Source organism: Eumetopias jubatus, unplaced genomic scaffold (assembly GCF_037043125.1).
Source record: "Eumetopias jubatus isolate StellerSeaLion01/CBP00866 unplaced genomic scaffold, mEumJub1_p1.0 scaffold_5, whole genome shotgun sequence".
Classification (NCBI taxonomy): domain Eukaryota; kingdom Metazoa; phylum Chordata; class Mammalia; order Carnivora; family Otariidae; genus Eumetopias; species Eumetopias jubatus.
The window spans coordinates 53,985,668-53,998,212 of record NW_028274811.1 but is presented as its reverse complement, the minus strand read 5'-3'; the positions used below and the strand labels follow the sequence as shown (position 1 = coordinate 53,998,212).

At 44.5% G+C, this 12,545-nt stretch overlaps 1 protein-coding gene across 2 annotated transcripts in view; it reads left to right on the top strand.

Moving 5' to 3' along the window:
* The window catches only part of ZNF366 (zinc finger protein 366), a 67,280-nt gene extending 54,943 nt beyond the window's left edge, over positions 1-12,337 (top strand). For both annotated transcript variants that reach the window (XM_028089665.2, XM_028089664.2), the window contains exons 4-5: positions 4,755-4,929; positions 8,181-12,337. In XM_028089665.2, the coding sequence (XP_027945466.2) occupies positions 4,755-4,929; positions 8,181-8,728 (723 nt within the window). In that variant the 3' untranslated portion in view covers positions 8,729-12,337. The remainder of the gene's footprint in view (positions 1-4,754; positions 4,930-8,180) is intronic.
* The last annotated feature ends 208 nt before the right edge of the window (positions 12,338-12,545 follow it).

Here is a 12,545-nt window from a genome sequence, read left to right as displayed (position 1 = left end):
TAAGGCAGTGACCAGATAGCAGCCTTTTGGCAGTAAAGCCCTCCTCAGCAGAAGGAAGGATATAACTGTATGAACTGCCTGCTTAACAATGCCTCACATGTCCCCAGGGGCCCTCCTGCAAATAGATTTCATCTTGCTTTCTCTTGTACTTTTCAAAGCTTCCTGTTTTCTCACGGTCCTTTTGGACAGTTTACAGTCTCTCTCTCTCCCTCCCTCCCTCTCCCTTTGAGGAAAGGAACACCCTTCTTATTAAAAAGAGAGAGAGAGAGAGAGAGAAGAATGTAAGGGAAGGGCAGTTTAGCAGAGGCCATTCTCCTCGGCTGCAGGCTTCAGCTCTTTGACCTTTTCTCCTAGAATAGGAAAACACAGGCTTCCTGGTGCATCTCAGTCCTCAGGCTCAGATGAGGCTGGTTGGCACGAAGCGGCGTGCCTCTTCTTGGCTCTGTGGGCCTCTGGCCAGGGCTGCCTGCTGCCATCCCCCAGTCTCTTCACAAAGCTGGCTTCTCGGTGTGGCTGGCCGGCCCCGTTGTCACTGCAGCTCACGCAAAGTGCCTGAGGTGCCTCCAGGCCCTGGACAGTGAGGGGCGGGGCAGGAGGAGGCCAGAATTCAGAGTGAAGGGCTTCGGCCAGCTATTTAAAGGGCTGAGGACTGGGTTGCCGCATAAAGGGCTTTCCCAAAGGCTGCAATTCGGGATGCATCTTCTCTTTCCAACCACATTTCTTAGTGCTGGGTCAGGCACAACTCCTTCCATTTCTGTACGCCTCAAGTGACCTGGCAAGTATTTGCTCAAAGGATTCCTTACTTCATCCTCCCTTTAATATTTCCTCCAAATAATTTGGTTTAAAAAGCACTCTTATCTGTAAAGATCTTTCTATTTCCAGATTGTAAAGGAGTCTACTATGTACACGGTAATGATAATAATAAGAGCTAATATTTATTGAGCTCTTACTATTTGGCAAGACCTTTGCATGAATTATCTCATTTGATCCTTACAACAACCTTCATAAGAAACTATTATCATTGACATTTTACAGAAGAGAAAATGGAGCAAGTTCTCTATCCTTTTGGGCTCTCAGCATCACCTCTCTGCTCTGCTATTTCCAAACCTAATGATTCGTGCAACCCACTTTGAAAGGACAGTTCAAAACATTTGTTCCAATTTTCTATTAAATGTTGAGGTCCCCCTCCATTTAAAAAGTAGGCATAAAAGTGTGTCTTTGATGGAGAAGCTGAGATTTAATGTCAGAGGCACACGAATACCCCTCATTAGAGCAACTGAGAGTTCAGGAGGGGCAGACTGGTTGAGATGACCATCTGCACCATGACATCTGAGACTTCACCATTCCATTAGCTTCCTGTATCCCCCGACAGCCACCTTAATTTAATCCCCACAGACCTTGGCAGGAGATGATTCAGCAAGTCTTGACTTGGGTAAGCTCTTAGCCTTACACCTCATGATTATAGGGGCCTTGACATAGACTGACTGCTTTCCCCAGGAGAAGAAACTAGCATTTTGGTGATCCCTCCCAACTCTTCTTCTTCCTTCCGGTCTCCTTCCCTTTCTCTATTATAATGAGTCTTCCTGAAGCTCACATCTCAAACCCTACCCGAGGGGGCCATCTTTAATTCGCCCAGTTCTCTTTCTCTGGCCTCTCTTCAGTAACAGTGACTGAGAGGTCTCTCTCTGAATTTCACAGACATAAAATATCTTCTACTATGTGGATAGCCCTGTGCTTGATATTGAGGTTGGCCACAAAGAAAAGGAAGGTAGCCCTTGCATTTCAGAAGATAACCTAGGGTTCCTTTTAGTGCCCCAAACATCTTTCAGAGTTAACACACCTTCGTTCAACCCTGCAAAAGCTTTCCATTGGTTGGTCCAGCAGGCTACCATAAACCATGAGGGATAACTCTGATATATAAAAAATAAATTTTACCAACAGCACAAAAATAAGTGTCCTCTACCAGTCACCTTCTGATAATATAGCTGACCAGTCATGCCCTACAGTGGACCTTCCCTAAAGCCATATGCTTTGACTTCAGGGGACAATATCATTTTAATGTCCTGATGTACTCATGTACCACTAAAAATGTCTCATGATTTTCAGGAGTGAATGAATTGAGTTAGAAAAACATTATATTAGAAAAATACACACTGGGCTATGTTAAAGGATCATAAAATGTGGCTTGTCTAAAGCTAAGAAAGAATCCGGAAATTACTTACCAGTAGCCATTCTGATGTGTGCACACATCTCTGTGTGTTGGAGTGGGGGTGGGGTAGGGAAGGGGAAAGGGAAGTGGGACCTTGGGGCAGGTGAACTGCACGACCCCTCTGACCTCCAAGTCATAGCAGCTGTGGCAACAGCAAATAGTTGGTCATTAGCACAGCTGTGATCACTGTGTTGCCTATGGTCTAAGGTGGAATAGAGTGCCTGAAACTACTTAATGAAGAGAAGTCATTCTGTATCAAAACAAAAACAAATGGCACCTTATACATCCTTCAAGGTTTGGCTAAAATTCCATCTCCTTTATAAAAACTGTTTCAGACAAGTCCAGCTTCTAATACCTTAGCAAGTAGAGGTAATACCTAAAAGTAGAATCTCTCCTTTACAGGAGCCAAGTAAAGAAGGCACCCATCTCTTCAATTCTGTCTGGTTTAAACTACCACGAGACCCATCCAAGCCTGGACTAGCGCAGTAGTCTGATCCTGCAGCCTCCAGCTCCTCTCTTCCCATGTGTCTTGTGCTTAACCACCCAGGGCTTCTGCTGTTTTCAGATCTTTTGCTGCAACCTCACTCCAAATAATCAGGAAGCACCCCACAAACCGAATGAGATATACTTTTTCTAAAATGAATCATGAGTGGAAATACCTAATGTAGAATCTCTAGATTCAAAGCTTTCTTTCCCCCTTAGTCAGGATGGAGAACTGGATAAACTAAGCTAAGCTAATAAATAATACTCTACCAGAACTTCCACACATGTGCAAAGCTGAGTCACAGATTGATTCATCTTACTAAATCGTCTCTATTGAGAATAAAAGAAAGCAAGTATCCATCCCACACGTAGGGCTTCTCCCCAGGACATTAAAATTAGACCAACACTCTCAGCCTTTTCCCTCTTGGGTCACCTTTTCCACATGAATGTGGTGTGCAGGTGCTCTGAATACTGAGTGTGGGACACCAGTATGCCAAATTCATTCTTGCCAGTAAGGAAGTAAAAAGGGAAAAAAGTACTTAACACCCCCAAATATGAATCATTTAAAAATACAGAACCAATTATTCATTATCCATGCGTGGATTATCTGTGACAAAGTTGTCATCCCAGCTGGCTGCCTCTTACCACCCAGCATTCTTTTCAGCTGGCCTCCCAAGGTCATTGTTTGTTAGGTCTACCCATTCTTCCAGGGCCAGTTAAGTCTCATCTCCAAGGCCACCTAACAGAAACAGTGCCTTCTTTAATAAATATTCAATCCAGGATCCCCAACACTGTCCCTGAAAATCTCTCTCCATGAGAAAGGAAAACTGGTGTCAGCCTCCGGGGACACTTACCCTGAGTCCTGTCTCCAAGCCATCTTTCCCCCCATCTCACTGCCCTCACGACATGGGCCTCTGAGGTTGGGGAGGGAAGGAAGATGTTCCTTCTTAACACTCTGGCCTTAGCACACACAGAAAACCCTTCTTTCTATTCTTCCCAGCACAGCTGAGGGAGGGCTGGATTCTCTAAACTCTGCTCTGCTAGGGCTTGGGGACGAGAAAAGGAAGGAAAAGACCCAGAGCAGCAGATTCTGTTTTCCACCTTTTGCACCTGCATAAATTGCCTTCGAAAAGGCAGTTCAGTTCTTTCAAAAGAAGTTGGAGAACCACTGTTCTGATCCATCATGCATCTGCACTTTGTTGGAAAAAGAAATGACAAAACAACAAAAAGAAAGAAATGAATAAAACATGTTTACTTTTTGTATAGCTGAGATAATATTTTTCAGTACTTCAAATCTCTGCCCATAGAGAAGACATATTCCTTCCTTTAGCTCTCTCTTTGTTCTTTCTAATTTTGACATCCATCCCAAAAATAAGCAAATTAAAAAATTAGAAACACATTGCACGATACAGTCTAACAAAAGAGTTATGTTGAAGGGACACAAGATGGTGTGGTGGTTTACCATGTGGCTTCTGGTGTCTAGTGGCCTTAGATCATTATCCCAGCTCCAGTACCCATTAGCTGTGTACCTTGGCCAAGTGCCTTAATCCCTCATTTTGTCCATCTGTAAAATGGGGGTGATAACAGCACCCATCTCATGGAATTGACGTGAGAATTAGATGTGACACTCCATGGCAGACTTAAGACAGTATCTTCCATGTTATAATGCTCCATAGATATTAAACAAGTAATCATATACTTACGATTAAAGTGAAACACACTTTGAGCCATTGCTTTTCACATCAGCCTTTCTCCTTTTCTACAACTTGCATTCAACTGAAGCTGAAATAGGTCTGCAAGTTTTGCCTTGTGTTTAAAAATCACTGTGTAATAGGAACACAATCTCATGAGTCCATTCCTACTGGCTCCACCTCTGAGCCTGGGCACAATCCAGGCCCTCCCTGACGTCACTGGGGACATTTCACTTGGAGGCTGCTTAAAATGCCAAGATCCAAACAAAGGAGAAACACATCCATCCTCACATGGGCCTGGGTGTGGGCTCATCTGGGGAGGGCCCACCACCACGAGTAACCTGTCTTATCCTCATCATTGTTTCTGACAGCTGTGTGGGAAGGAATTCAACCGGATGCACAACCTAATGGGTCACATGCACCTGCACTCTGACAGCAAACCCTTCAAGTGTCTCTACTGTCCGAGCAAATTCACCCTAAAGGGGAACCTGACACGCCACATGAAAGTCAAGCACGGGGTCATGGAGCGGGGCCTCCATTCTCAAGGTAATCACTCTTCCAGGAAGCACCCAAGGCTGCTGAGGCCAGTGGATAACAAAAGGGAGCTGAACTTGTTTTTAGGGGGCTTTACTTTAGGGGCTATACCTGTAGTTGAAAAGGGATCAGAATTTTCAAGACCACAGCAGAGGAAAAGGAAGAGTCTTACAATGTTACCATAACAAATAGAATGCTAATATCTGAAGGTAGTGCATAAAAGTGAATTATAGAGGAGAAACTGGAATATCCAAATGACGCCCGTCAGTACTGTTATTAGTTTTTGCTCCAGACACCACATCAGGTGTCCTGTCTCCTTTAATCTTTAAACAACTCAAGGCGAGGGGCGCCTGGGTGGCTCAGTCAGTTGGGCGGCTGCCTTCGGCTCAGGTCATGATCCTGGGGTCCTGGGATCGAGCCCTACATCCAGCTCCCTGCTCGACGGAGAGCCTGCTTCTCCCTCTCCCTCTGCCTGCCACTCTGCCTATTTGTGCTCTCTCTCTCTCTGTCAAATAAATAAATAAAATCTTTTTAAAAAATAAACAACTCAAGGCGAGAGGAACTTCTATTACCTCCATTTTACAGATGGGGTAACTGAGGCTTCAAGATCCTGATTTTCCCAAAGCTGCTCAACTCAAAAGTGGCAGAGTCAAGATTTGAACACAGACCTTCCTGACCCTAAAGCCCTTAGTGGATCTTTTTCATCACACTGCTGTTAAAGGACGTGTGATTTTTCTTTCCTTTCTAAAAACCAGGTCTGTAAGCTCCGCATTAGCAGAAGTATATCTGTAGCAGGCCAGGGCTCCTTGTGTTTACAACCAGATGCACCCAGGGACAGTTTTCCTGCCTGGTGGGGCTAATTGGCCCATATGCAGAGCACAGGCTGCTGCCTCCCCCCACTGAGTCCTCACTGAACTGGTAAAAAGATCTTGCCTCTTCCATTTTCTCAGTCCCAGCGCCCTTAGCTGTGAAGAGTTTAGGTTCCCGATCCACTAAATTCAGCAGGTTGCTCTTTAGTCACTTAAACAAGCAGGCAAGAGATGCACCTCTATCCCAAACAGCACGCTACGTGCTGCCAGAGAGACCAGGGAAGTGAGACCATCTTTGCTCCCTGGAAGGTCCGTGTGCGGGGAGAGCAGACACACACTGAGGTAACTTACAAAACCCTGTGAACTGCTGTTTTCTGATGCTGGTGTGATTAAAGCGCAGTGCCATGCACTCTAGAAATACTATTATTTGTACCCACAACTTCACAAAGTAGCCTGTGTTATTCCCATTTTATGTAAGAGGAGACAAAGACCAAGAGACGTTATAAACTGTTCGATGTTATACACCAAATCTGAAGGCAGAACTGGGACTCCAACTCCAGAATTTCTGAATGAAGCCGGTGCCCACTACACTAGGTGAACACGTGGGGTGATCTGTTCTTGTTGGCCGCTTCTCCTACCCTTCTCAGAGAGCTGGTCAAATAGGCACACGTATTCATAAATACGACATACACGTATACCCACAGGATGAAACAGAATGATTATAGTTTTCCTATTTTTCACGGCACCCACTGAGCTTACACTGCTCCTGAGTGACAGGGAGCTGTGGTCATCACAAAACAAAGCCTAGAGTTTATGCAAAAGCGCTGAAAAATTCTGGTAAAAAATAAAAGCCGTTTTCTTTCCCCGAGATTGGTTTTCTCCTGAATTATTCTTTGCATCTCTAGTTGCCTGAGCTAATTTCCAACATAGGCCTGGATTTTTCCGGAATAGGTGAAGTTGCTCAATTGCTGTGGCTGGGGACAGAAGGCACTGAGGAGACAGTCCTCCACTTGACAGCCTACCCTGGTCATCGTGTCTTACCCCACATGGGGGCTCAAATCCTAAAAGGCACCTAATGACTCTGTCATTCTTCTGGAAAAATAAAGAGCATCATATATATCAGAGAGATGCTTTGAAAGTTAACAGGCTTTCAACAATTTTAATGTTTTCATCTACAGAAGGTGTTAGCACTTTTTCACTCTAGTGTTTGAAATGGCTCAAAAATCATGACTCAGATTAAAAAGATCCTCCCTGTGCCCCTTATGTGATTAAAGCTATAGACAGCTTCATTGCCTGACAATAGCATAAGGTAGGCTGACTTGGACCTTTACCTCCTTTATGTGCCCCCACCCTGGAAGCCTGATTGTTCCCACCTTCTCCCCAGGGCCTGACTGGGGGTCACCAGAACCAGAGACCTTCAAGATCAAATCAGGCAGAGTGTTACCATGCGTTTGTTGGCTCCTGAAAAGTCCCTCCCTGCAGGGCCCTCAAACTGAAACTAAAAGTGAGACCCTTGCGCATGGCTGTGCCCAACAGCAGGGATACTTGTGGTTGGACACAGGGGCTTTGGATCTCTTTGTGCCCTCTCTATCTGTGCTTAGGGGCCCGGTATGGGGTGGCCTTCTTGGCCCCAAATGGTAAATATAATTTTTTCAAGATGAAAATACCTCTGTTATGGTTTTGTTTTTTCTTATGGTAAAATATATGCTCACTGAAAATAATAAGAAATATATTAGAAATGAAAAGAAAAATGTTAGAATCACCTAATGTTTGAGATTTTGACATAAATTCTTCCAGATATTTTTTGATAAAGATAGATAAAATCGGGACGGTACTATAAATATATATGATAAATATGTTTTTTACTTAAAATATATAGAATACCTTTTTATGACTATTAGTAGGTCTCTACATCTTCTACATGTGGTTCATTGTATTATTTAAGTAAACCTCTATCATTTCAGTTTCACTGTAAAAAAAAAAATGTGATGAGCATCCTTATACATTTTGTGCACCTGTATGACTATTTTCATAGTTTAAATTCTCAATTGTATAATTGCTCAGTCAGAGCTATGCTTATTTTAAGCTTTTGGTACATGTTGCCAGATTTACCTTAAAGGAGTTCTACTGATGTAAACTACGTTTGTGACAAGGCCCATCTCTCCGTAGCCTTACTGGGAATTTATTTTCATTTTTTATTTTCATTTAATTATTTTTTTTAAGTAGGCTTCACACCCAGCGTGGAGCCAACACAGGGCTTGAACTCACGGCTGTAAGATCAAGAGCTGAGCTGAGATCAAGAGTCAGATGCTTAACCAACTGAGCCACCCAGGCGCGCCTGGGAATTTGTTTTTAAAATGTAAAATGAAACTATACTAAATGGCCCTGGGTACCACACAGTGACCCATTTTCACAGCTATTCCTGGGGCCTGAATATTGCTTTTGCTCTCACAGGTTTTGGAAGGGGGAGAATGGCCCTGGCCCCGGCGGCAGGCGTGCTCAGGAGTCTGGAACAGGAGGAGCCCTTTGACCTTTCCCAGAAGCGTGGGGCAAAGGGGCCAGTGTTCCGGTCGGACGGGGAGAGCGCCCGGGGCAGCCCCTGCCACGAGGAAGAGGGGGAGGACACCAGCCGTGAGGTGGGGCGAGACAGCCCGGGCCCGGCCCTGCAGAGCAGGCAGCCCTGCACACCCCATGGTCTACCCGCCCACCCCGAGCCGGCTCCCAGGGCCCTCGAGGACCCCTGTGAGGAGCAAGAGGAGGACGACGATGGGGACAAGCCCCGAGGAGAGCACCAGGAGAGGAGCAAGGGCAGCTGCGGGGCAGAGGGCAGCCCGCAGAGACGATCTGCCCTCAGAGAAGAGCGTCCCCGCCTCAGGGCTCTGCAGAGTGCCCGGCGGGGCCCCTCCTTCTCTGATTACTTGTACTTCAAGCACAGAGATGAGAGTTTAAAAGAATTACTGGAGAGGAAAATGGAAAAACAAGCAGTGCTTTTAGGTATCTAAGTGGACAGTTTTCAAATTGCATTTAGAAAATGAGAACTAGGCAGTTCAAATATAGCTTTCTGCATGAGTTGTCATTTGCTGGAGACTGGCAAATGGTGCAAATCTTTATAAATGGCTCAGACTACATGAGCAGGGATTTGTCCTCAGTCATGTAAACGCTTCTCAGGTCTCTCCTTGGGCCCTTGATTTCTAACACACATGCAGGGTCCTCTTCAGTGCTATTTTATGCATCTTCACTATAATAGACTGTACATATCCTAGATACCTAATTGTAGATGCCGAGGTGCTTTTAGAAAGTCTATTTTCCTTTGACTAATATGCAATACATGGGGAATTTTCTTTAGTTGCAAAAATATGGTGCTTGACACGTTACCTTATCAATGATGATTTAGTTGAATGTGTGGAAGTTATCATATTTTTCCAGATAGATGAAAACATTCCTAGTTGTATATATGAAAATCACCTTTATTAAATAAGCCAAGACACCAGAAATGACAAGAAGAGTGAGGTATTGAAGAGGATATTCTCAAGTGGTTGCTGCAGATATAAGAGAGAAGTTTAAGAAAATATGAATAATTTCAACTAATGAAAAACCAGCAGGACTGAGCTTCCTGCCTGGGTCTGCCTTGTTCTGCTTCAGCTGCCTTCATCGCATGTGGAATTTGGAGCGTATTTTCAGATGGCCCCAAAGTGGTCAGTGTCTGCAGGCTCACCCCTTGTGTCCTGAGCAGAGCTCCCTCCTGGACACCTTGTTCTGAGGCCCCGTGCCCCATAAAAGTAGCTGCAGGAAGAGTTGTCGCCTTACGAGCAGCGGCTTTCTCCTCAGCGCCGGAGCTGGGGGCGTGGTGGGGAAGTCTTGCAATCTGAGTGCTGCTTCTTTAGAATATTAGAATCACCATCAGCTAATTACTGCTAAGGGAGTAGCTGAGGTCAGGCTCCTGCAAAGGGGATGCTGAAGGAAACAGTTTGGGTTTCTGTGGGTACAAGCCCAACTCTGGACTGTGTTCTCAATGCTGCCTGCACAGTAGAATCATCTAGGGGAACTTTTTAAAAAAATGCCAATGCTGAGGCCTCAAGTTCTGAGATTCTGATTTAATTTGGTCTAGAGTGGAGCCCCAACTTTGGTGTTTTTTAAAAGGTTCCCCCTGATGATTCTTCTGTGCAGGAGGATCAAGAAAGACTGACTGGGCTAATAGGGTGGCTCTCTTGGACTCCATGAATATGTGTTTCTGGCGTCAGACTCATTAAAATATGGAGCAGGAGACCTTGAAATCTTATTGCTGACCTAGGGCTTCTTACCTGTTCCGTAAGACCCTCACAAGGACACAAACATACACATGCATGTGCACGTGTGCACACACACACACACACACTCACACACACCATATAAACACACACTCTTTGTATTAGGAGATGATGCCTGTGATGTTTATGGTCACCTAATATGTTTAAAAATACATAGCCAGCCTACAGTGACTCATTATTTCTTCCTAGATGCTTGAATCATGATTGTAGTGAGTGGCCATGACTGTCATGGGTGGGTTGAACCCAGCCAGTAGGCTTTCCTTAGGCACCGGTGCCAAGTAAAGCAGGGCTCACGGGATGTCGCAGATCTGTGACTGACCATAAGCAGTAACCCTCTGGTACTGTGTCTGTGTTTATGTAAAAACTGCCTCTTGGTTGGTAGTTTCAACTCTTATTTGTAGAGCGAGGTACTGTTTATTGTGTGCTTTCTCTCCTCCTAAAGTTCCAGTACATTTCTTGAGAAGACCTGGCCCGTGTCTGACTGCTGGATGTCAGCTTTTTCTCTTGGCCAAGGTGCTTCCCCCTGAGACTCATTGATTTCTAATCATCCCCTCATGGGCTTTGTCAGTCCCTGACGCATTTCTCCTGCCCCCCTCGCCTAAAGCTCTTTCCTTCAGCCTCACCACCACCACAAATGCCAAAGCTGTTTGGGTTTCCTACCGCCGCCACCTGTGTCCTGAGGTCAGGCTCCTGCAAAGGGGATGCTGAAGGAAACAGTTTGGGTTTCTGTGGGTACAAGCCCAACTCTGTGCTGGGAAACTGTCCCAAGTCCTCGGAGGGGTGACTTGCCTTCCAGTCATTATTGATATAGCTCATTAGTGCCTTTGATCAAATCATGCAGGAGGCTGGCTGCATGGTCTGTGAGGGCTCCAGCTGTCAGGGTCCCATTACAAGTTCATTCTTTCAGTAGCCCATAGTAGTTGAAGACATACTTCCAGTGTGTTCTGGGTATGCCTCGCCAGAACCAGGAAATCTAGAATAGCAAGCTCTAGTTTTTTCCAACCAAATGAATCATACGGGAATGTTTGAGGATCAAGTTCATGTTGAGATAGAGAGAGTATGGTCTAGAATGGTGGTTTCCAAATTGTGGATCAAGGAGCCAGAGGTCCCTCTTAGGTCCCTCCAAAGCTACTAGAGGAGAAGGAGAAACTCTCAGCCCTCACGCCCACTTCACTCAAAGTGGCTCACATTTCATCTGTTTTTCATGTTAGCCTTCCAAGTAAAATTTCATTTTGAGGGAAAAAAATTCCTAAGAAAAGTAATTTAAAAAGTGTTAGGAAGTGTATTATAAAGCCTGTTTTTAGTTCTTGACTCTGGGTATGAGAGACTTAATTAGATCTAGCCTGATGATAAATATACACTGACTTTGTGAGAATTAAGGCTAAAATCTTGGTTTTGTATGTTGTTGAGTGACCACCATCCTGATTTGCCTGGACCAACCCTGGTTTATACCTCTGCCCCAAGATAATTGTTAAGAGTATCACCTCAACTCTCAGAAGTATCCCAGTTTGGGAGATAAATTACATGGATACCTCATGTGTAAGTGCAGAGCAAAGGAAAGGGTTGGCCAACCTTGCCTACTGGGCTAATTAATGAGAATGCAAACCTGAAGGACAGCACGTGGGGATCACCCTGAGAGAATTGAGGGGTAAAACCGTCCAAGGTTATCAGCATTCTAAGGGCTAGGGCAGAATAACATTCACCTTCTTGTGACACTCTGAAAATAGGTCACTACTGAAAGCTTTCCAGACTTTTGACCGCTGTCACTCTGAAACAGCCAACCGACCAGCCAAGTGGCATATTTCTCTTTTATCCTTTTATTCAGGCCTATGATTACCTCCCTCTTTTTGCCTTCTAATTCCTCTCTCATTCTTTTTTTTTAAAATTTGACTCCCCACTGGCCATGAGACTGAGGCTGACCTTTCATAACCCCACAAGGGTAACTGGTATATTTGTATACGAGTAGCTGCATGAGAAAGTCAATGTGCATACTGTATTTATTAAGCCCTAAAGGCATTTAATAAAATATTAACATCGCATTTTGAATCATGATCTTTGTCTGCTTTGCTGGAACAACATGTAACAGAGCTAACATTTAAAATCCTTCGCATATTTGGACAACATTACACCAAATGTTGATTTTGTACAGAATTCTGGCTTGCTATTTAAATACAAAAACTCCAAGTATGTAGTAACCCAAGTTGTGAATATCGCTTTCTACTTCGGTGAAAAAGCAGTTTACCTGAAAATAGCATGTAACCTATATTTTGTTAATTTAAGCAAATAAAGACATGTTGAAAAGGCTGAGTTAATTATTTGCAAATACCTGAAATTTTGCTAGGAAACTACCATTGTCAGTGTCTCGCTCCTTCTGCCAGAGTAGTTCCCTTTGGGGCTTCAACCCAGGGAGATAGATGTTCGATTCTCCCTGCCTCAAGGTTTCAGAAAGGATTCATGAAGCTCAGACCATCTGCAGTGGGGGTGACACTTTCCTCATCTTTTTCTTTCCCAT